General features: G+C 47.6%; 2 protein-coding genes across 2 annotated transcripts; one reads left to right on the top strand and one right to left on the bottom strand.

Moving 5' to 3' along the window:
• Window positions 1-1159: 1159 nt before the first annotated feature.
• Spata33 (spermatogenesis associated 33) lies at window positions 1160-12618 on the bottom strand. The gene is made up of 3 exons (XM_048437511.3): window positions 12487-12618; window positions 12233-12400; window positions 1160-1951 (listed from the first exon to the last, which is right to left on the bottom strand). The coding sequence occupies exons 1-3, from the start codon at window positions 12521-12523 to the stop codon at window positions 1740-1742; spliced, it is 417 nt and encodes a 138-aa protein (XP_048293468.1). The 5' UTR covers window positions 12524-12618; the 3' UTR covers window positions 1160-1739.
• Window positions 12619-12660: 42 nt separating this feature from the next.
• Window positions 12661-20965, top strand: Chmp1a (charged multivesicular body protein 1A). The gene is made up of 7 exons (XM_048437510.3): window positions 12661-12800; window positions 15320-15339; window positions 16424-16501; window positions 17336-17482; window positions 17847-17975; window positions 18630-18817; window positions 19457-20965. The coding sequence occupies exons 1-7, from the start codon at window positions 12794-12796 to the stop codon at window positions 19476-19478; spliced, it is 591 nt and encodes a 196-aa protein (XP_048293467.1). The 5' UTR covers window positions 12661-12793; the 3' UTR covers window positions 19479-20965.
• The last annotated feature ends 490 nt before the right edge of the window (window positions 20966-21455 follow it).

Here is a 21455-nt window from a genome sequence, read left to right as displayed (position 1 = left end):
AGCAATGCTTTCTGCTCTTTGAGGAGACCACTGCAAAAGAACTATGCTTTTTCACAGGGGTTCGGTACATTGCCCGAAAACTGGCTCTGTGGGAACCCAGCCCTTCCTGAGGTCAACCTTGTCCCATCACTAGCTAAGGACAAGACAGAAGAAGTCTTGCGCAGGAAGAGCCATATCATCCATCCACAAGGAAATAAAGAGCTGCTTTCCTGTTCTTTCTTTCGACTCCACATTTGCCTTCCTGGGTTGAGGAAGAGTTGCGTGGTTTGGGAGACCGCTGGGAAGGAATAGTTGTAATGGCCACTGGCGAGCAATGCCAGCCCAAGAGGTTCCGTGAGGCTGCTTAGCTCTGAACACCATTGTCTCTAACCCCTTGCGGAGGTTTGTATAGATTAGGAAAGCGAATGTTCCTGCTTCTCAGGGCCCAGAGCTCAGGCCCATGTGGGCACTGTACTTAGGTCAATGCTGTAGTGTGTGTTTGGACGCAGGGGCATATGCCAGTAATTCCAGTAATAGGAACACTCTGGAAGCAGAGGCCAGAAGATTCTGAGTTCCAAACTAGAACAAGTTGCATAGCCTGGTTATCTCAAAACAAAAGAAGACTTTCAGTAGCCAGTCTCTAATGTATTTTTTTAAAAGTGAGATCTCTGCCACTTTGAAAATTGTTTTTCTCTGGGCATGTTGTCACAAACCTGAAATCTCAGCAGTCGGGAGACTGAGACAGGAGGATTGCTGTCTCAAGACTGACCAGGACTACATAGTGAGTTCCAGTCCAGACTGGATTGGATGTGAGACCCTAACCCTGTCTCAGAAAACAACCACGCTGGGAATGCAGCTCAATAGGAGAGCATCTGCCTAGCACCGTGTGAGGTCCTAGGTTCACTCCTCAGCACCACACACACAAATCGTTTTCCAAAGTCACTTAGGTTATTTATATGAAGATCTATATTGTCAGGCCTGCAAGTATGTGCTAGCTAGTGTAGTCTACATATTTTATACAGTAACTGGTCTCATGTATGTATTAGAAACTGTTGGCATGTGTAATAGGCGACAGATCCCCTCGCCCTAGTACAGGAGAAGGTTGTGTTTGTAATCCTGGTAGGCATATCACTATTTCTGGTTTTGTTAGCCTACAAAGAAAGCCCAAACAATATGGCAATTAATGAAGAAAATACACTTTTACTAGGCCACATATAAGAAAAGAGGCTGGTAGGTGCATTCTCTCAAGATACAGCCTGACCTGAAGTTTGCTAGGGAGGAGTCAACTGAAAAGATGGCACATGTTTGGATTCCTAGTGGCCCTTCTCTATAAAGTTCCTTCGTCCATGGGCCAGAAAAACAAGACAGCATTCACAGGCTATTGCCAAAATCCTAAGTATCCTGCTGCCCTGCTCAGTTCAAGGACACACTACATTTTTTTTTTTTTGAGTCTTCAGTACAGACAGTCAAGCTAGTGTCCCACCAGCCGAGGCCTCTCTGCTCTTGAACTTAACAGATCTCAGACTAGCCTTTACTGCAGACTTGGCGGGGGGGGGGGGGCATGTCATTTACTCTCTGAGCCAGCCACCCTCTCCCCATTAAGATGCTGAGGACTTTGAGGAAACTCAAATAGGCGCTGAGACAGAACCTCAAGGACCAGAGAAGGGCATTCAGTGTCAACACAGGGAAGGGTGGCCCTTCTGTCAGCCTAGCTGACACTCAGATCACAGGAAACAATCACAGCTCCCGGGAGCTCTCATTTATTCTGTGTTGTGTCTGTCATAGGCTGCTATTGTGCTGGGGTTCCTGTGTCGGTAGTAAGGGCCCCAGTCAGCCTGTTCATGAATGGTTCTCTGTTCTTCACTTTCATCGAGGCCGTAGCTCATTAGCGTCTCATTCGAGGCTTGGGTGATGATGATCTGTGGAATGACACTTCTCTTCTTGTTCGACTTTTGTTTTGTATCAGGTTTGTCTAGAGGGAAGAAAACATCCATCCATTTAGTGGGTGTGTGGAAACATCTTCCACAATGAAGATAAGGCCTGTCTTAGCTCCCAGTAAGGGAAACAGATTCATGGCCAGTGGGAAAAACAAAACCAACTGCCTGATGGCTCGGTTCCACCACTCAACCAGACTGACAGCCTGGAAGGGCAGCTGTGAGTACTGGGAGACTCATGCAGGAAGAGATAGAGGAGAGTACATTTCAGGAGCTGAATACCTCCGGGGTGTTGAGTACAGGCCACTACATTCTTTTGAGTCTTTAATACAGACAAACTAGGATCCCACCAACCCTGAGGCCTCTCTATTCTTGAAATTAACAGTCATTTTTTTTTTCTAGACAGGGTTTCTCTGTCCCAAAACTCGATCTGTATACCAGATTGTCCTCGAACTCACAGAGATCCACCTGTGTCTGCCTACCGAGTACTGGGATTAAAGGCGTGTGCCACCACCGCCTAACAACAGATACTTCTAATACTGGCCTTGTCCCCAGACTTGGGAACATGTCATTTACTAACTTCCAAATGCTTCCACCACACACCTCCATGAGGAAATGAACAGAGAGGACTTTAAATGCCCGCCTGAGTCAGTGTGAGCTGCCGCCCGATGACTACCACTGCGCAGCCGGCTATTCCCAACACACATGCTAGTCAGACCTTCAGGACCTCCAGATTTACTGTCCGAGCCTGCCACCCTCTCCCCACTGAGTTGCTTGATCAGAAGTGAATCTGCCTCTCAAGTTAGAGGGTTCGGGTGCCTAGTCTCCAAAGAATTCCAATTTGGAAAATCTTTCTGTTCAGAACTTTATGAATCAAAATGTCCTAGAAACAGGCATTGCTGATATTGTCCACATTTTCACACACTTGTTGAGGTTACAGGAAGTACGTACACCCCGAAGGGCCACAGAATATGTATGTTAAGAACACAAACAGGCCTGACGGTGGCGGGCACACGCTTTTAATCCCAGCACTCTGAAGGTAAAGGCAGACAGAACTCTGTGAGTTTGGGGCCAGCCTGGTCTACAGAGTGAGTTCCAGGACAGTTAGAACTGTTACACAGAGAAACCCTGTCTCAAAACCAAATAAATAAAAAACAAACAAATAAATAAATGAACAAACAAAGTTGAGCCAGGCATGGTGATGCACACCTTTATTCCAAGAACTGGAGGAGGCAGAGGCAGGCAGATCTCTGTCAGTACAAGGCCATCTTGGTCTACATAGAGAGTTCCAGGACATCCAGGGATACAGAGTGAGATCAAAATATTCACTGGTACAATGCATACTTAGCACAAAAAATGAGGCCCTGGTTTCAACCCTCAACTCCCACCACACAAACAGATAAATAAAACCAGCTGGGTGTGGTAGCTTTAATCCCAGTACCTGGGGGGCAGAGGCAAGAGGAGCTCTGTGAATTCAAGGACACCCTGGTCTAAATAGAGAATTCCAGGCCAGCCAGGGGAACATAGTAATACCCTGCATCAATCAATCAATCAATATCATTGGACATGGAGTAGTCAGGCTGGTGCCTACCTGGAGCCTTCATTCCTATTATCCTGCTCATAGCACAGGACGGCACTCTGCACACTACTAAAGGAGACAGGTAAACACCAACCCAGCTACAAACTCTTCCATCAACAATGGTGACCTGCATGTAAAATAAGCGAGCGCAACAGCAGCCCAAAGCTTGAGGGACTAACCAGCCAGTATCTGATTGGATTTAAGGCTCAGTCCATGAGATGGAGCTCCTCGTTGACACTGCTTAGGTGACCAAGACCATGAGACTGAATTGGCCAGGAATCTAGGGACTGGAATGTAGGGCCAAATACTACTGTTCTCCTAAAGGAACACAGCAGTAAAATTATTCTTACCAATTCTGCTATACTCATTGATCAGTATCTTACTCAGTGATTAGGGAAGCTTCCTCCTACAGTAGATGGGGACTGAGATCCCCAGCTGGACAATGTGCGGAGAGTGAGAGACCTTGCAACACTCAGTCCTAAATGGAATGTCTCTGTCAATTTCCTTTTCGCAGGACTCAGGGAACCTCGCAAAAAAGAAGGCAAAAAGATTGAAAGGGTTCAGCAAGGCTGGAGAAGACCAAAGAAACAAGGCCTTCTAAGCACAAAGAGAGCAATGAACAGATGGGTTCACAGAGAACGTGGCAGCATGCACAAGGCCAGCACAGGTCTGAGCTTGATGGGGCCCCAGGGCTGAGAGGGGAAGGAGACACAGGCTACATCCTTAACCCAGACGCTCTCTCCAACGGATAACCGCTTGCAAGTGAGAAACTAGCTTTCTCCAATGGAGTCTCACTGGAAATACAAACCACTCATAAGGTCAGGTCCCACGCCCAGCAATAGAAGGTCAACACAAAATGGACCCAGCGGCGTTTTTGGAGGTTGGCTGTCTCATAATGCTTTGTCAGGGTAGCATTTATTTATTTGTTTGTTTGTTTATTTATTTATTTGTATACAGTATTCTGTGTGCGTGTATGCGTGCAGGACAGAAGAGGGCACTAGACGTCATTACAGAACCACCATGTGGTTGCTGGGAATTAAACTCAGGACCTTTGGAAGAGCAGGCAGTGCTCTTAACCGTTGAGCCATCTCTCCAGTCCTCAAGGTAGTTTTTAAACAGACAACAACAACCTAACAACAGCAACAACAAAAGCCTACAATTCCTTTGTGTTCATACTATGGTGGTTCCAGTTTGGTGTTTTTATGTTTTTATGAGATTTCTGTGTGTTTTCTTTCTTCTTCTTCTTCTTCTTCTTTTTTTTTTTTTTTTTTTTTTTTTTGGTCTTTTGCAGACAGGGTTTCTCTGTGTAACAGCCCTAGCAGTCCTGGAACTAGCTCTTGTAGACCAGGCTGGCCTCGAACTCGCAGAGATCTGCCTGCCTCTGCCTCCCAGAGTGCTGGGATTAAAGGCATGCACCACCATCGCCCAGTTTATTTGTTTCTTTAACTTTTTCTTTGGCTCTTTTTCTTGTTTGTTTTGTCTTATTATGGTTTGCTTGTATTTATCTTACCTATTTTATTATTGTCTAGATACCTGTTTGTATCTTAATGAGAAGAGAAAGAAAGGGTGTAGATTTGGGTGAGTGGGAAAGTGAGGAGGATCTGGGAGGAGTTAGGGGAGGGGAAGCCATAATCAGAAGATATTGTTGTCGAAAAACATTTTCGATAAAAAATAATTCAGGAAATAAATAAACAAAACCAATATATGTAGGTCTAAATACATGCTTGCTTCTTGTGCTTCCAGAGTTCACATTCCTGCACCATCCGTGGAGCAGAGGATGTTCTTTCGGCCGCCTTCTGTGCTGAACACACAGCCCTGGGCCCTACGCCTATCTGCGGTTCCCATCCTTTGTGTGACCAACTCCATTGGTTGCACATAGTTTATTTCTGATTTTATCTTTTTGTTCTCTCTCTCTCTCTCTCTCTCTCTCTCTCTCTCTCTCTCTCTCTCTCGTTTGTGTTACTTCTTTCTCATTTGCTATGACTAATGCCTGACAACAGCTTAAGGGAGTGGTGTATTTTGTCTCCTAGTTTAAGAAGGGATACAGCCCATCAAGTCTGCAGGTATGGCTACCAGAAGAGGAGACAGTCATGCACTCAGTGCAGCCAATCACATGGATACTGAGTCTTATTTAGTTAACCTTATCTAGAAACCTTCTCACAGACATGTCCAGAAGTGTGTCTCCTAGGGTTATCTGTTCTATCTAGTTTTGGAGACAAGGTCTTAACCATGTCGCCCAGGCTGTCTAGAACTCAAGCCTCTCTTGCTCCACCTCCTGAAAGCCGGGAATATAGACAAAACACTTGATTTAAGGTTCTTGCTATATGGTACCTGCACTGTTTAACTTTTTGAGACAGTCTTACTACGTAGCAATAACTTGCCTAGAACTTGGCCTTGAACAATCTTCCTGCCTTTGTTATTGGGATTACAGGCTTGCACCATCTTGCCTGGAAGTCCTCAGTGTGTCTCTCTGGTGCTGGTCATACCACAGTGCCATCCTGAGCTACTTTATTACTGCATAAAAATTACTTCAAAGTTGGTGGTTTTTATCAGTGCCCATTCCTACAGTCCTTCAGTCTTGGTGCCCCAGGAAGTCAGGCACAGCGTGGCTAGGATTCTGCTTAGAGCCTGAGTCTACATTCCATGATTTGATTAGGGTAAGGGTTATTTGTGGCTCCAATACTGAAGCCCCATTTCCCCTGATAGTATGGTCAGTGCTGGGCTTCCAGAGGCCCACAATCTCTGTCTGTAATTGTGTGTGGGGGGGGTATGGAATAGGTTCTGCTATTTATCTTTATCTGGCTTCAAACTCATGGGGCTCGTCCTGCTTTAGCACCTAGAATGCAGGAATCACAGGTATGCACTATCACATTTTAGACTTTTTTGGGGGGAGGGGGAGGGTTTTGAGACAGGGTTTCTCTGTGGCTTTGGAGCCTGTCCTGGAACTAGCTCTTGTAGACCAGGCTGACCTCAAACTCACAGAGATCCACCTGCCTCAGCCTCCTGAGTGCTGGGATTAAAGACATGCGTGCGCTACCACCGTCCCGGCTACATTTTAGACTTTTTAGAAACATTTTAAATTGTATTTTTATTTTGTGTGCACGTATGTATGGGGGAGCACATGTGTAATGGTGCAGGTGTAGAGGTCAGACACAACTTTAGCTGTTGCTTCTCTTCCTTCCCCCTTGGGGTTCCAGGATTGAGCTCAGGTGCTCAGGCTAGTACCAAGCCCTCTACCCATTTTCTCCACCTCTGTGATTTCTGAGGGCTTCTGTAATTAGGTTGGATATACCCAGATAATCTCTATTCTGATTAAGTTAAGGTCAACTAAAAACTTGATCATAGCAATGGCACCCTTTCTTTTGGACAAGTTCTACCCTATTCCAGGAGAGATCACGCACGGTTGTTCAATGGAGGACAGGGATTTGGAGGTTGAGCCACACTGTCATACTACCTTCAAGAAAGATGGGTACTTCTAGCCTATTGAGGTGGCATGCACCTTTAATTTCAGCACTCAGGAGGCAGAGGCAGGTGAATCTCTGAATTTGAGGCCAACCTGATCTACAGAGAGAGTTCCAGAACAGCCAGGGCTATAGAGAAGCACTGTCTTGGAAAAACAAACAGGACTGAAGAGATGGCTCAGAGGTTAAGAGTACTGACTGCTCTTCCAAATGTCCTGAGTTCAATTCCCAGCCACTGCATGGTGGCTCACAACCATCTGTAATGAGAACGGGTGCCCTTTTCTGCCATGCAAGCATACAGATAGAATACTGCATAATAAATTTATTTTATGCATTTTAATAAATAATAAACAAACAAACAAACAAAGACAGACAGGTACTTCTACAGTTTCTCAGAGTAGTTGATCTGACATTTGAGATGTGACTCTGACCTCTAATATATGCTGCCTTTAACTTTTTTTTCCTCGGGACAGCGTTTCTCTGTATAGTCCTGGAAATACTGGAGCTCACTCTGTAGACCAGGCTGGCCTCTAACTCAGAGATCTGCCTGCCTCTGCCTCCCCAGGGCTGTGATTAAAGGTGTGTACCATCACTGCCTAGTGCTTTTAACTTTTTTTGACACAGAGTCTCATTATGTGGCCTGGGTTGATGGCAAGCTTGAGATCTGTCTGTGTCAGCCTCTTGACTGTTGGGATTACAGGCAAGAGCCACTAAACCTGGCTGCAAATGATTTTTCCCTCTTTGGTTTGAGTTTTATAGTGTTTATAATGTTTATAATGTTTGGAGAGATTTTTTTAATGGTATGTGTGTATTTTTACGTGTGCATTTTGTTTTGTTTGAGACAGGGTCTCTCTAGTCACAGATGGCCTGGAACTCGAAAAGATTTCTCCTGTCTCAGCCTCCTAATTGCTGAGATTACAGGTGTTGTACCACCACGCCTATCTTGAGTGGATGTTGTTAAAGTGTGGACATATTCTTCAATATCATTTAGTGATGCCTTTCTTTCTTTCGAGGCTTAGAATGATGCTCCTCATGGAGAAATAAAATTCAATTCGTTGAACTTATGATCCTCATATTTCTACTGCCCAAGTGCTGGGATTACAAGCACGCAGCACCAGGAAAGATTTGTATGGTCCTGGCGATGGATCCCAGGACAAGCATTCTACTAACTGATTTACATACGCGCTTCTACTTTTTTTTCTTTTTTCTTTTTTGGTTTTCCAATACAAGTCCTCACTATGTAGCTGGCCTGGAACTCACTATTTACACCAACCAGCCTGGCCAAAACTCACAATGATCCACCTGCCTCTGCTTCCTGAGTGTCAAGATTAAAAATGCACTACCAAGTTCTATCCCACCCCCACTTAAAAATTTTAAACATTTTATGTGTATGGTTATTTTGCCAGTGCAGTGTCTGCAGAAGCCAGACAAGTTCCAGGGATTCCCTTGAACTGGAGTTAGAGACAGCCAGCTGTGAGCTGTCATACGGATGCTGGGATTCTCTGGAAGTGCTCTCAACTGCTGAGCCATCTCTCAGCTTCTCCCAAGCCCTACATGTTATATTCCCGCTTACTCATGTGGAAATAACCTTTCTACAGCAGGAGTTTGCACTCACATCTCTAACGTGTCAATTCTCCTGGTGTAACTTGTATAACCCTGCCCTTTTCTGCTGGTGTTTAGTGTCAGTGTTATTGTGCACTTACCCCCTCCCACTCCATGTATTCTCCCTATTTTCTATAATCCGTATGCATTTCTTATACCGGACTATAATAATTAGAATTATAACTTTTTTTATTCTTTTATTTTTTTAAAATATTCATATATTCAGATAGTTGCAGAAGCAGCAAGAACTGGTCCCATGCTCCCTTTGCCCAGTTTCTCCCATGGCAGCATCTCATGTTATTACAGTTCAACACCAGAACTGACCTTGATTTTGCGAGAATATAGACATATGCTCATCCATGCACGTGTAAAGCTCCATCTGACAGGACGCAGGACTCTTCTGCCACAGAGGCTCCCTCCTGATGTCCTCTGGGTCACACCTTGCTCTTTTACCCCAACACCTGGCAACCAAGTCAGTTCTCCATCTTATAATTTTGTCATCTGGACAGCATTCTGAAGACAGTAGCAGTCACGTCACAGGAGGTGAACTTTTGGGGTTGCCACTTTCTCCTCACCATATTTTGGTTTTGATTTTAATGGTGCTGGAGATGGAACCCAGGGCCTTCAGCATGCTAGGCAACTGCTCTGCCACTGAGCTATACTCCAGTTCAGAATCAATTATTTTTTTAAAATATTTATTTATTTATTATGTATACAATATTCTGCAGGCCAGAAGAAGGCACCTCATTTCAGATGGTTGTGAGCCACCATGTGGTTGCCGGGAATTGAACTCAGAACCTTTGGAAGAGCAGGCGATGCTCTTAACCACTGAGCCATCTCTCCAGCCCCAGAATCAATTCTTTATTATTATTATTATCTGATATCCAAACGGACTCCTAAGATGACCTAGCTCAGATCTACAAATTGCCATTTGTTCATGACAATCCCCTCCTTTTCTTTTTAAATTTTACAGTGAGTGCTCTATAGCTGAGAGCCAGGCTTCTTGACTCCATCGTGTACCCCTTGGTCTGACCACTACTGCTGTAAAACAACAGCAGCTCAAATCTCAGTCCAAACCTCAGCAGCTCACAACAACCACTTTCTCACTGTCATGGGTCAGGAACTCAGGACAGGCTTGCCTAGACAGTTCCCACTTGTGGCCCCAGAAGTAGGTGCAGTGGTGCTTTCTGGGCTGTGTCCTCTGAAGACTTAACTGGCACGCAGGTGCTGCTAGCAGCAACGGGCTGTGAGGCCTCAAAGGCCAGACCCTATAATACCTAATGTTCACTCAAAGGTCCAAACCGGGCTACAAGGGCACAGACACCAGGATGCCTAGTGACGGTTCTTCTCAGAGCCTCAGAGTCAGACAATCATGTGTCAGTTTTGCTTTGTGTTTTGTCTGAATGTATGCATGTGTGCCATGTGCATGTATGTATGTGTACCGTGTGCATATCTGGTGCTCACAGAAGTAAGAAGAAAGCATCAGCTCCCCTCAAATTTGAGTTACAAATGGGTGTTGGGAGCTGAGCTTAAGTCTCCTTGCAAGAGCAGACGTGTTCTTCACTGCTGAGTCAATGCTCCAGCCCCATATTTATTTTGGCACAAAATATCATATAGACCAGGGTGGACTTGAACACTCCATGTTATGACAGATCCCCTTGAACTCAAGGCTCCTCCTGCCTTGTTAGATTACATGCACTTGCTACCACACCTGCTTGTCTGTAGTACAGGGGAAGGAAGCCAGGTGCTTTGGGCATGGTAGACACTCTACCAACTGAGCAATATCCTTAGTCCTCCCCCTTTTTGAAAACGCAGACTTTCACAATCCTACCCAGGTCTGGGCTTCCATGATCCTCCTGCCTCAGTTTCCTGAGTAGCTCTCACTACAACCCCATGCCCAACCTTGCTGACAGTTTTTTACAATCATTTCCAAATGGACACGACAGCTCATGCCTGGAACTCCAGGACCTGGGGAGCCGAAGCAAAACGACCATGGTGAGTTCAAGGCATCTCATAGAAAGGAAGTCATCACGTTTATGGACATTTACATCTGACATCATGTTTTGAGGGTTCCTCCAGGGTCGCATGGATGAGTGGCTTGTTCCTTGTGACTGTTGAGCTTGCTCTGTCATCTTTCCTTCATGGCCACCTGCTTTTCCTCCAGAGGTGACGCTGTGTGACAGGTGTCACTGGTGGCTTCCAAACGCATAGTTCCTTGTTGGCCAAGCTTGTCTATTCTGATCCCTTACCTCTCTTCCAGCACTTCATAATTTGCAGAGCTGAACTCGTCTTAAAGAGGCTGGGGAGCTGAAGCCTACCTCAGAAAAACTTCCCTGCCAAAAGCAAAGCAAGGTTCAAAGTCTCTCTTAAGAGTCAGTGTAATCTTGTGTGCCTACGGTACCTGCAGCACCGTGAAGGAAGCCATTCTTGACACCGAAGATGGCACACTGGAACATGAAGGGTCTTTGGCGCCAAAGCCATGCTGATGAGTAAACATGGCGGATGCCATCTCTGATCCTTCTTTGGCAGGACATCGAACCACTTGGTGATAAAATCTTGTTTAGTTGGCTTTTCTGTACTTAGCTAAAAGCACCGTGAGGGGCAGGCATCTCTTAAACCTCCACCTAGGCGTGCAGCCTTTGCTGTAGCCCTTCTATGAAGGGTTCCTAAGTTTCAAAGTCAGACTTCTTTCAGTCCCAGCACCTGAATTCCAAACTGCCTACAGCTGTGTAGCATTCAAAGGTCCCGTGGTACCTCTGTCTGAACCACCAAGCACTGTTCCTGCCCGGGCCAGGCCGGTCCTCTCTCACCTAACTCTTGACCCAGCCCATCTTCTCCTGCATTTCATCAGAGCGTAGGTTCTACGCTTTCTACCTTCAATCTTTCTGAATATCTATGGCCACTGCTTCTTCTCTGGTTCCCAGCAAGGAGCGTGGGGTCGGTCCCCCTAGTGTTCTGTTTTTCACCCTGGCCTTCATTCTGGAAGCAAAAAGACCTCCCCAGAGCATACAGTTCCTAATACCTTCCTTGCCTTAAACACTTAACAGATCTACCTCCAACAATCTGTATTTAGGCTTTGTCCTGGTTTTGTGGTCTCATTGCCACCAATTCCACACTGAAGGTGTGGTCACATTGTTCAGCTATAAAACCAATAAAAACGCCAAACTGTTTGCTACAAGGTAAAGTGAAATTGACAGCAAACTCACTTCCTGGTATCTGCCAAATGCTATGCTTGGGTCTGTATGAAAAGAAACACTTTTGTCCCAGCCATGATCCTTTTGTCCTCATAAGCCCTCCCACCTTTGTGCCAGGCTGAGGGAGACCAAACCCTCCTCAGGAGTCACACTCCAGCCTGGGCAATTACCCAATGTTCTGCTCCAAGCTGTAACATATTGAAGGGATCACAGTGGAACCAGAGGTCACCCAACCCTCCTGGGGGCCATTGTATGGATCATTCAAAAAAATTCTTCTTAATTTTTCTTTTTCCTTCTGAAACGGTCTCTGTATACATTAAATGCCCTTGAAATCCCTGTTCTTGCCTAGAATGGACTCAGGCTAACAAGCTTAGCTGTGCTCTTGTTTACCTGACTGCACCAAGAATCCTGTTATCATTAGCGTCTTAGAAATGGGCCCCATCCCAGATGCCTTGACGTGGTGGGTCTCCTCGGGTCTCCTACCTTCAGAGGAAGAGGAAGGCCTTGAGTGCTTGGATGTCCCTGCCGCTAACAGCAGGGTGTCGGCAGGTTGATTTAAGGCTTCCATGTCAAGCTGCTTGGACTCCGTTACCATTACTTTCTCCTTAGATTTTGCAACAAAATTGGTAGGGACCGTCTTTTGCTCCTCATCTGAAACACACGGATAATCAGTTAGACCTACAACCCAAGGATGCCTGCTCGGAGGGCGGGCCTGGCCACCAGGCGGCGCCCTTTACCTGTCTTCTCTTTGGGTTTGCTTTTGGACTGGCCCATAGGTGACCCCGCCGCCCCGGCCAGGGGGTCTTGAGGCCCAGTAACCCTAGCGACTCACAAACCAACACGCCCCTTTGGGCGTTCATTACCATGGCAACCGCGTGCCGTAGAAGACGTGCCAAAGCCCCACCCAAGGACCGGCGCCGTCTTCTCGCGAGAGCCGGCCGCGCGACCGGAAACGCAAGCGACCCCGGAAGTCCTCCCGGGCACAACTGGTCCGTAAGATCTCGTCCCCTTCGCCGCCCCGAGGGGTTCACAACCTGACTGGCCATGGACGGTAAGGGGCCGTCACCTACTTTGGGTTCGGAGCGGGATTCTGCGGACACCCCGGCCTCAGCCCCATTACCCAAGAGGACGTGTCCCCGGCCTCAGCCCCAGACCCCGCCCCTGGGCCTGGGACCCACTTGTCTCGACCCTACATCCCGACCAGGACCCGCCTCTTGCCTTAGGTCCAAACACCGATTAGGACTGGGCCCGACTCCGGCATATCGACCAGAACCGGTTTCGGTTCCTGAGCCTTTACATCCTAGCTGAAACCCTCTCCTGGGCTTCCATCCCTCAGACCAACAGGAGCTACCTCGGGTTCTTGACACCAGACCCCAGCCAGTAACTACCCCTGGATCTCGTTCCTTACCCAGATCTCTCCAGGCCTGGACCCCAACCCCAAATTTTATCCAAATGACCTCAGATCCAGGCCCTTCTAGCCATCCTCCCTGTTTGTTTTGTTCCTGCCTTGGGGACCCTGTAATGTCCAGGGACCAGAAAAGGTGCTGGTTGCCTATTTTGACCCCTAAGTAGTACCCCGAGAAATAGGAATAATTCAGATACAAAGGACTTCAAGTACCAAGCGGTAGGGTGTGGGTTCCGTCCTAGTAGCTCCATTTTATAGGCGCTGCATGTCCTGTTCTCCCCTTACCCTGTAACGGTGGGGGGAGTCACCCAGAAGTATGACTCATTTCCGTCTGTCAGTGTTCTGACCTCTAGACTTCTGAAGAACTCCTGAGTGGACGTTGCAGGTTTTATGGGCTGGTGTGATAGAGTTTGTGTTTGTATGAGACAGGGTCTCCCTATGTTGCCTTGGCTGGCCTGCACGTGACTGCAAGTACCAGATTGGCCTTGAACTCAGAGATTTGCTTGTTTCTGCCTCCCCGGTGCTGGCAATGAAGCTGTGAACAGCCAACTGTTTGTGAAACGCAGCAAGCTGTGTGATTGTCGTGGAGGAAACACATAAGAATTCTTTACTCTGTTCCTTGGACAGAAGAGGTAGCGCCCCGGTGTCTCAGCAAAAAAGAATTTTTGCATCACAGTTCACTGTGCTCGGGTGAGGGAACTTTCCTGAAGCTCACATCAGGTTTCTCCAGTCCCACTAGAGTCGAGATGAAAATACAGGTTGAGATGGGAGAGATTTGGCCAGGGTGCTAAAGCTGGTGAGAGAGCTGTGCCACGCCTGGGAGACACTGTTCCTCCTGTCACCGTGCCAGGCGACTCTGTTTCTGAGAGTACCAGTCAACTGTGGCAGCTCTGGCCATAGCTAGTGCCTGCACTGAGTGCTGGCAGGTGGGTAGGTGCACAGTTCACTATGCCCAGGCAGGTCTCTGCTGGGCCTTGTTTTGCATTTACATACCATCAGTGCCTTATTTTGGACCAGTAGGGTAAACCGTTTCAGGAATCAAATACCACAGCATTCTGTAGAGTGGCTCACAACTGCAATGCCAGCTCTTAGGCGCTAGAGACAGAAGGATCCCCACTTTTGACTGCCTAGGGAGTGTGAGGTGAAATCCTGTCTCAAAACGTCAAAAATAAATAAACAAGAAATTGTGTTTACCTGTCTCAAGTTTGTGAATTAATAGCAGACTTGCTTAGCAATTAATTTTTAAAAATACATTTAAATTCCCTCCTTGGCTTACTATGGGCAAAGGGACAATGGGCTGGGCCTGATGCTGTGGCTTAGAAATAACATTTGTCACTGGACAGTGTTGGGCATGCCTTTAATCCCAGCACTCGGGAAGCAGAGTAAGATGGGTCTCTGTGAGTTTGAGACCAGCCTGGTCTACAAGAGCTAGTTCCAGGACAGGCTCCAAAGCCACAGAGAAACCCTGTTTCGAAAAAAGAAAGGAAGGAAGGAAGAAAGGATGACCTAAGGCTTACTACCTTACCAGTTTTATCTATTTGTCTCTGGTACGATTAAAGAAAGGAAATACCAAACCAACTGCTGCGGGCTGGAGAGATGGTTCAGCCCTAAGAGCGCTGGCTGCTCTTGCAGAGGTCCTGAGTTCAATTGCTAGCAACCTATAGTGGCTCACAACCATCTATAGTGGCATCTGATGCCCTCTTCTGGCAGAAAGTTGTACATGCAGATAGAGCACTCAAAAGTAGATACATCTTTTTTAAAAAACAAATAAAGTCATTAAAAAGAACAGCTGTTAAGTGCGAAGACTAAGTTTAGTAGTAAAGGCAAAGAATCCCATGTGTCTTTTGTAAAGCTGAAAGAAATGTAAGCCACCATCTCCATTCTGACCATGGACAAGAGCTGCATTTTGAGATAGGCTGGTAACATTCTTGTGTTCCCGAAAACAAGTTTAGTGAGGGTCTTTGTTGGTTTGGAGCCCCTGTCTAACACGGTTCTACTTTCTGACCCCATTGCTGGGCCTTCCAAATGACCCAGGCAAATCCCATCCGTGTCTGTCTCCTGTGGGCCAGCTCCTGGCATCTGCAAGGATCTCACTGAGTCCGCTTGCTTGATAGATGTGCTACTTGCTACATTTTTTTAAATGTATTTTTTTTCTGTCTTTGCAGATACCCTGTTCCAGTTGAAGGTTTGTACAAGACCACCATTCTTCAGTCCTGTCCTAGCAAACAAGGAAAGAATTACAGCAGCGCTTGGAACCCAGACACCCAGAGTCATGGGCAGATTATCATAGTTGAATGACTGCCCTACAGGGCTCAGACTGCTGCCCAGAGCCATGGTCATTCTTTGATTTTGGCTAAGTAGAAATAGATCACTTAGACTTGTCCGTGAAGACTGAGTGTGTTATCTGTAAGAAACACAACTGGGGTGATAAGCACACGCCTTGGTGTTTTACTAAGCATTTAAAACCACACGCTGAAATTTAAACACACTTGGAGAGTGTTATAGGCAACTGAATGTGCCCCCGACCGGGGAGATCCTTGGATATAACTAATAATCCATGGCATGTTTCTGCCACTTTTAAATGCCTTACAGACGATGATCAGGTTTAACTTTATCCTGTTTATTTTCTTCCTGACTCCAAAGGTCTGGGCACGAGTGAGGTTACAGAGCTGCTGAACCTGGCTCTGCTCCTCTGTCACACTGAGGCTGTCGGGTAGTGGTCTGACCCGTAAAGGGGGTCAGTGTTCAGGCTAGTTTACTAGTGCCAGGACCTGGTCTCCAGCACTTGGAATATGTGGCTGCAGGGGTGGGTATGACATTTTCTCTTGTTGGCAAAGGACTGAGGAAGCTGTATATGCAGAATTCTATAAAGATAGCGTTCAAGATTCACTACTTGGATAGCCTGGAGAAGATTCCCAGGTGAACTCTCTGTGAGTTCAAAGTCTTTCATAAGCAGGGGCAGCATTGGTGATTGGTGAGAGTTTCCTTGCCGGCCTTCCGCTCTAGAAGAGAATATGGGTTGGGGTGTTCTTAGATGATGGACATTTTAGGATGCCCACTGTAGCCGCCTCCTGGCTCACTGGGCGGGGGGTGTTCTTTCCTGATGCTATTAAAGTCTCCCACAGCCCACAGGAGTCATCAGGACTTAGGTTTTGATGCTTTGTGCCTCATCCCTGGGTAAAGGATGGGCAGAGGCAGGAGGTACAGGGAGCAGGGCCTAAAGGGTGAGATCCACCTGCGAATCTCAGGATGTCGTTCTTTCCACTCAGTTCACAGCGAAGCAGCTAGAGAAACTGGCCAAAAAGGCAGAGAAGGACTCCAAGGCTGAGCAGGCCAAAGTGAAGAAGGTGTGTAACCTTTCTGGTTTGGGTTCTTCTTCCCCAATTCCCTTTATTTTATTTTACTTCATTTATGTTATTTTTGAGATTGAGTACTGTGGCCCAGGTTGATCTGGAACTTACTCTGTGTCCCAGTTAAAATCAAACTTGAAATGTTCCTACTTCAACCTTGTAATTGGTAGGATTTCAGGTGGGAAGCACCACAGCCAGCTTTGTTTCCCTTTGTGTTGCTGTAATGTCTTCTTTTTGTGCAAGACACTTCCTACATTGTGATTTACCTCGCTGATTTCAGAGTATTGATGCACTGACTTTCATACCTGAGACAGGCGAGCCTGAGGGAAGGGCAGTAGCCCTCCTCCTCCCCTCCCACAGTGGTGTCCAGTGTAGAACATCTATGTGGACTCCACTCCTTCCTTCCTCCTCCAATTTGTAGCATTCTAGCTGTCCCTGCTCCAGTGTCATCATTTTCAAATGACTTTCTTTCCTATAGGACGGGAGAATCGGGACCTGGGCAGAGGCATTGATACTGTGGGTGGGGCTACAAAGGTTGGGCAGGGAGTAAGTTCACTGGGGTGTTTGCAGGAAGTGGCCTTCTGCCTAAAGATAGACAGAGCAGAAGGTGAAGTAGCATGACTGTCCTCAGAGCAAACCTTCAGCTAAATCCTGTGCAGCTCTTTAGTGTTGCTTCAAGGCAGAGTAGCTGCAAGGCTATGGCTATTGCTCGCACATTTCTGAGGTTTATACCTGGGGAAAGCAGAAGGTTGCCTACACTACCTTACCCTGGAGAGATACACACGCTTACTTACGAGTTGTCCTCCATGAACATTTCCCTATGAATCTTAGGCCCTTCAGCAGAAAAATGTGGAGTGTGCCCGCGTATATGCTGAAAATGCAATCCGCAAGAAAAATGAAGGTGTAAACTGGCTCCGGATGGCGTCCCGTGTGGATGCAGTAGCATCCAAGGTACAGACAGCTGTGACCATGAAGGGGGTAAGTGCTTGACCATGGTGCCATGTGGCCAGCATGTGTTGTAGGGTACAGTGAGCAGAGGGAAGCTGAACCAGCAATGAGCCTAGGTATCGAGGAGTACTGCACACAGAAAGGTCTTAGGAAAGCCTGGGTTCCATAACATCATCCCACCATAGACTTGGAGTTACATGGGCCACTTTGTTTCACGGCAGAGATGCCCTGCAAAGTAGAGAGACTTATAGAACTCCACTGTGTCATCAGCTGCATTCAATGACTGTGCTGAGACCCTGGGTTCCCATCAGAAAGTCCTGATAACCTGCCCCCAGTTTGCAGCCCTAAACTATCTTTTAACTCTGTCTTTGTTCCTAATTCTCTTCTATCCCAGGTGACCAAGAATATGGCACAGGTGACCAAAGCTCTGGACAAGGCGCTGAGTGCCATGGATCTTCAAAAGGTGTCTGCAGTGATGGACAGGTTTGAGCAGCAGGTGCAGAACCTGGACGTACACACGTCGGTAGGTGGCCATTGCAGTATAGCTGGACAGTGGGTTAGGGTGGCTGAACTGTGCTGGACATAGGAAGGACTTGGAGAAGGAAGGGGATGAGACACTGCCCTTTCTGGGGAGGCACACATGGTATAGACAAGCACACAGAAATACGGAAGGGTCACAGAACCAGGTGAAACCAGAGGCGGGACTGCCTGGATATGGAACAGGAAGGTCCAAGGGAGCCAGGAACATCTTCCTAGTGAGAACCCTGTGAGAAGCAAGCAGTGTGTGTGGGAGTAGGTGGGGGAGTGAGCAAGAACCACAATGGGGGTTAGGGAGATGGCTCAGCAGGTGAAGTGTTACTTGTGCAAACCTGAGGGCATAAGTTTGGGTTCTTGGCAACCACATGAAAGCTGAGTGTGTAGGGGTCTTAGTGCTGGGACCAAAGACAGATGAAATCACCGGCTTTGCCAACCAACCAACCTGGCTAAAACAGTGAACACTAGGTTCCGTGAGACACCTTATAGGACACAGTATTGAGAAGACAGTTGATGTTAGCTTCTGGCCTTCACATGAGCACATACATGTATGCATGTGTACACCACACATGTCTACCACAAAGCAGTTGCAGTGTGCATCATGGTGCTATGGCCATACTGCCCAAAATGAACCTCTCCTCAGGTAATGGAGGATTCTATGAGCTCTGCCACCACGCTGACCACACCTCAGGAGCAGGTCGACAGCCTCATTGTGCAGATTGCTGAGGAAAATGGCCTAGAGGTCTTAGACCAGCTCAGCCAGCTTCCAGAGGGTGCCTCTGCTGTGGGCGAGAGCTCTGTGCGCAGCCAGGAGGACCAGCTGTCTCGAAGGTAGGACCTGCCTCGGTGAATGTTATATTTGCTCTAGTGTCTTGTCTTGGGGCCATGTTGGGGACCCTAAGCACTTTGTGGTCTGGAACCCAATCACACAAAGACTCACATCATATTTGATGGGACTGTTGGGAAGGCAGAGGGAAGACTCCTGTCTCAGCTTGGACAGTTCCCCCTTGCATCAGAATGTTACAGTCAGTCCCCTGTAGCCAGCAGTTGGTACCAGATGTGTGATTACAGATTTATCTATACACAGCTCACTGTAGAATGGAGTTGTGTGCCCTTCCTGAGATTGTCACAGTGTGTAGCTATCTCTGGCATCTTCCTACACATTATCCCAGGACAACTTTGAAAACCTTACTTCTGGGTTCATGTCTAGAGCTTGTACACAGTATTTCAATTCCAAGTTTTCAAGTACCTCTGCCCTTTGTCACCCCCCCCCCCTTTTTTTTATTAGACAGGGATTCTCTGTGTAGCTCTGTCTGTCCTGGAACTCACTCTGTAGACCAGGTTGGTCTTGAAACTCACAGAGATCCATCTGCCTCTGCCTCCCAAATGCTGGGATTAAAGGTGTACAGCACCATCACTGCCTGCCATGTCTTTGCCTTTCTTACCAGAATCCTTTTTGTTGTTTTCCAGGTTGGCTGCCCTGAGGAATTAGCATGCCCTCGGCAGGTGTTGCTTCCCTTCTCCTATGATGCACTGGAGGCTTCTGCCCCACTCTGCACTCAACTTTCTCCAACCCTTTATAGCTGCCTTGGCTCTTTTCCAATCTGCCAGGCTGGGCGCCTTAGAACTGAGCCTTAGGTTGGGCAGTGGGCTTCTGCCTGATACTGAATTTGCACAAGTGTGTGGGTGACTCTTGTGACTCTGTGGGCCACAGCTGGAAGATGGCAAGCTCTGTGTTGTCCTCTGCCTATGTGGAGTTGACAGGGTTTGTCCAGCAGATGTGTGGACTTCAGCCCAGTGCTTCAGGGCCTTCAGTTTCCAGTGAACACACACCTGCTGCTTGCTGTGGCCAGTGAGGATCAGAGCCAGTCCTTTGCCAGGCAGTTCCTGGGAGCCTCTCCCTGACCTCTGCAGACAGGAAATCCTGTTGAGTGACAACCCCGAGTAGATTCTTGTGGCCTTTTTTGTACCAGAGATGCCCATTCCCACCAACACTGGCTGGGGCCCTTACAGGTGGTCCCTCTCCTCCAAGATTCCAGGACTGAGTTTGTTCCTTGGCTGCCACTGCCAGCTGGCTGAGTCGGCCAGGACTTTCTGTCTCTCAGTTCCCTTCCCAGCCCACAGAACTGTCATCCAGTCTCAAGTCCAGGTTTCCCCTCCTGAGAGATGCTTACCCTTCCTCAGCAGCTGCCTCTGGAGGGGCTTGGGGGCACTTGGGCTGCACGGTCTGTGTGATGGCGCCAGGCCTCCAAATCACAGCCTTTTAAAGCTGTTCACTCTGGAATGTGAGGTCGCCTGACTCTTCTGTTCTTTTACATACAGGCTGCTGCCCTTCTGCCTTCTCCAGGGGAAAGTCAGGGTGGCTGACAAGGGAAACTGGCAAAGTCACTTCTGGCTGCTGTCAGCTCTTCTACACCCTTTTGCAGTGGGAAGCTGGCAGGGAGAGGGCAGTGAGAAAGCCTGGGGCGGCCCTAGGCTGCGTGCACAGGCCGCTGCTGTATTTTCTCTCTCTTGAAGTTTACTCCTGTACTTAAACCTCCTGGTGATTTTGTTCCTTTGCCAAAGTGGAAAGCACACAGCAGATGGGGTGTGTTTGTCCAGCCCTCGTCACAGGCTGAGCAGGGCAGTACTGCCTGCAGGATTACACTCAAGCTTGGATACCTCACCTGGACTTGCTGTTTGTTTCTTTCTGTTGTGCATTTCGGGGTCCTCGGTGTTCCACATTACAAAGCTTGTGTTGGGTGTGGGGACCAAGGTACAGTCTAACCATGGGCCACGCAGGCTTCCTGAAATCAACCTGCCTGGCAGGTGTTGAGAGTAGCTGCAATCTCTCGGAACAACTTGTGCGCTCCCTGAATCCTGGAGGCGGCAGGATTTTTGGAACACTAGTAGATTTTGAGATGCTGGGCTGGGTTCATCCAGATGGGTGTATCTGCCTTTAAAATGCTGTTGTAAATAAATAAATTGATTGTTGGAGAATTTCTCAAGATTTACTTGGATGTCCTGGGTGGGGTTGATGAACTGTGGGTTAGACCCTATGTGGATTATCCAGTGCCCCACCTCAGGATGAATTCAGAAATGGGGAGGGGGATGTTGTCCCTGGAGGCCTGGTTCCAGGGGCAGAGGGGAGGCATGGGTGGATGAAGATTCTCAGGCCACACGTAGTAGTGTAATATTGGAATCAGAATCAAGTTTAAGATTTATTTTAAACTACTGATAGAAAGGTTATTGTTTGAGAGGCTTCCTTTTGGCTTCTGAGCCCCTTGAACCTGTCTTGGGTCTCAGCACATCCTGCTTCCCAGCTTCCCCTTCCCTGCAGGGCTGACAGGCTCCTTTTGGCTTCTCTGCCTTGGCATCCAGTCACCCCTGGTTCATTTTAGAGAGGAACCGTGCTTAGGAACTGGTTAGAGTCTTGCCCTGTAGCCTGGGCTGATCTCAAGCTCCAGATCTTGACTCAGCCCCTTGAGAG

The sequence above is a fragment of the Myodes glareolus genome, chromosome 22 (genome assembly GCF_982192425.1).
Source record: "Myodes glareolus chromosome 22, mMyoGla1.1, whole genome shotgun sequence".
Classification (NCBI taxonomy): domain Eukaryota; kingdom Metazoa; phylum Chordata; class Mammalia; order Rodentia; family Cricetidae; genus Myodes; species Myodes glareolus.
The sequence above is the reverse complement of the archived record's forward strand: the minus strand, read 5'-3'. Positions and strand labels throughout refer to the sequence as shown.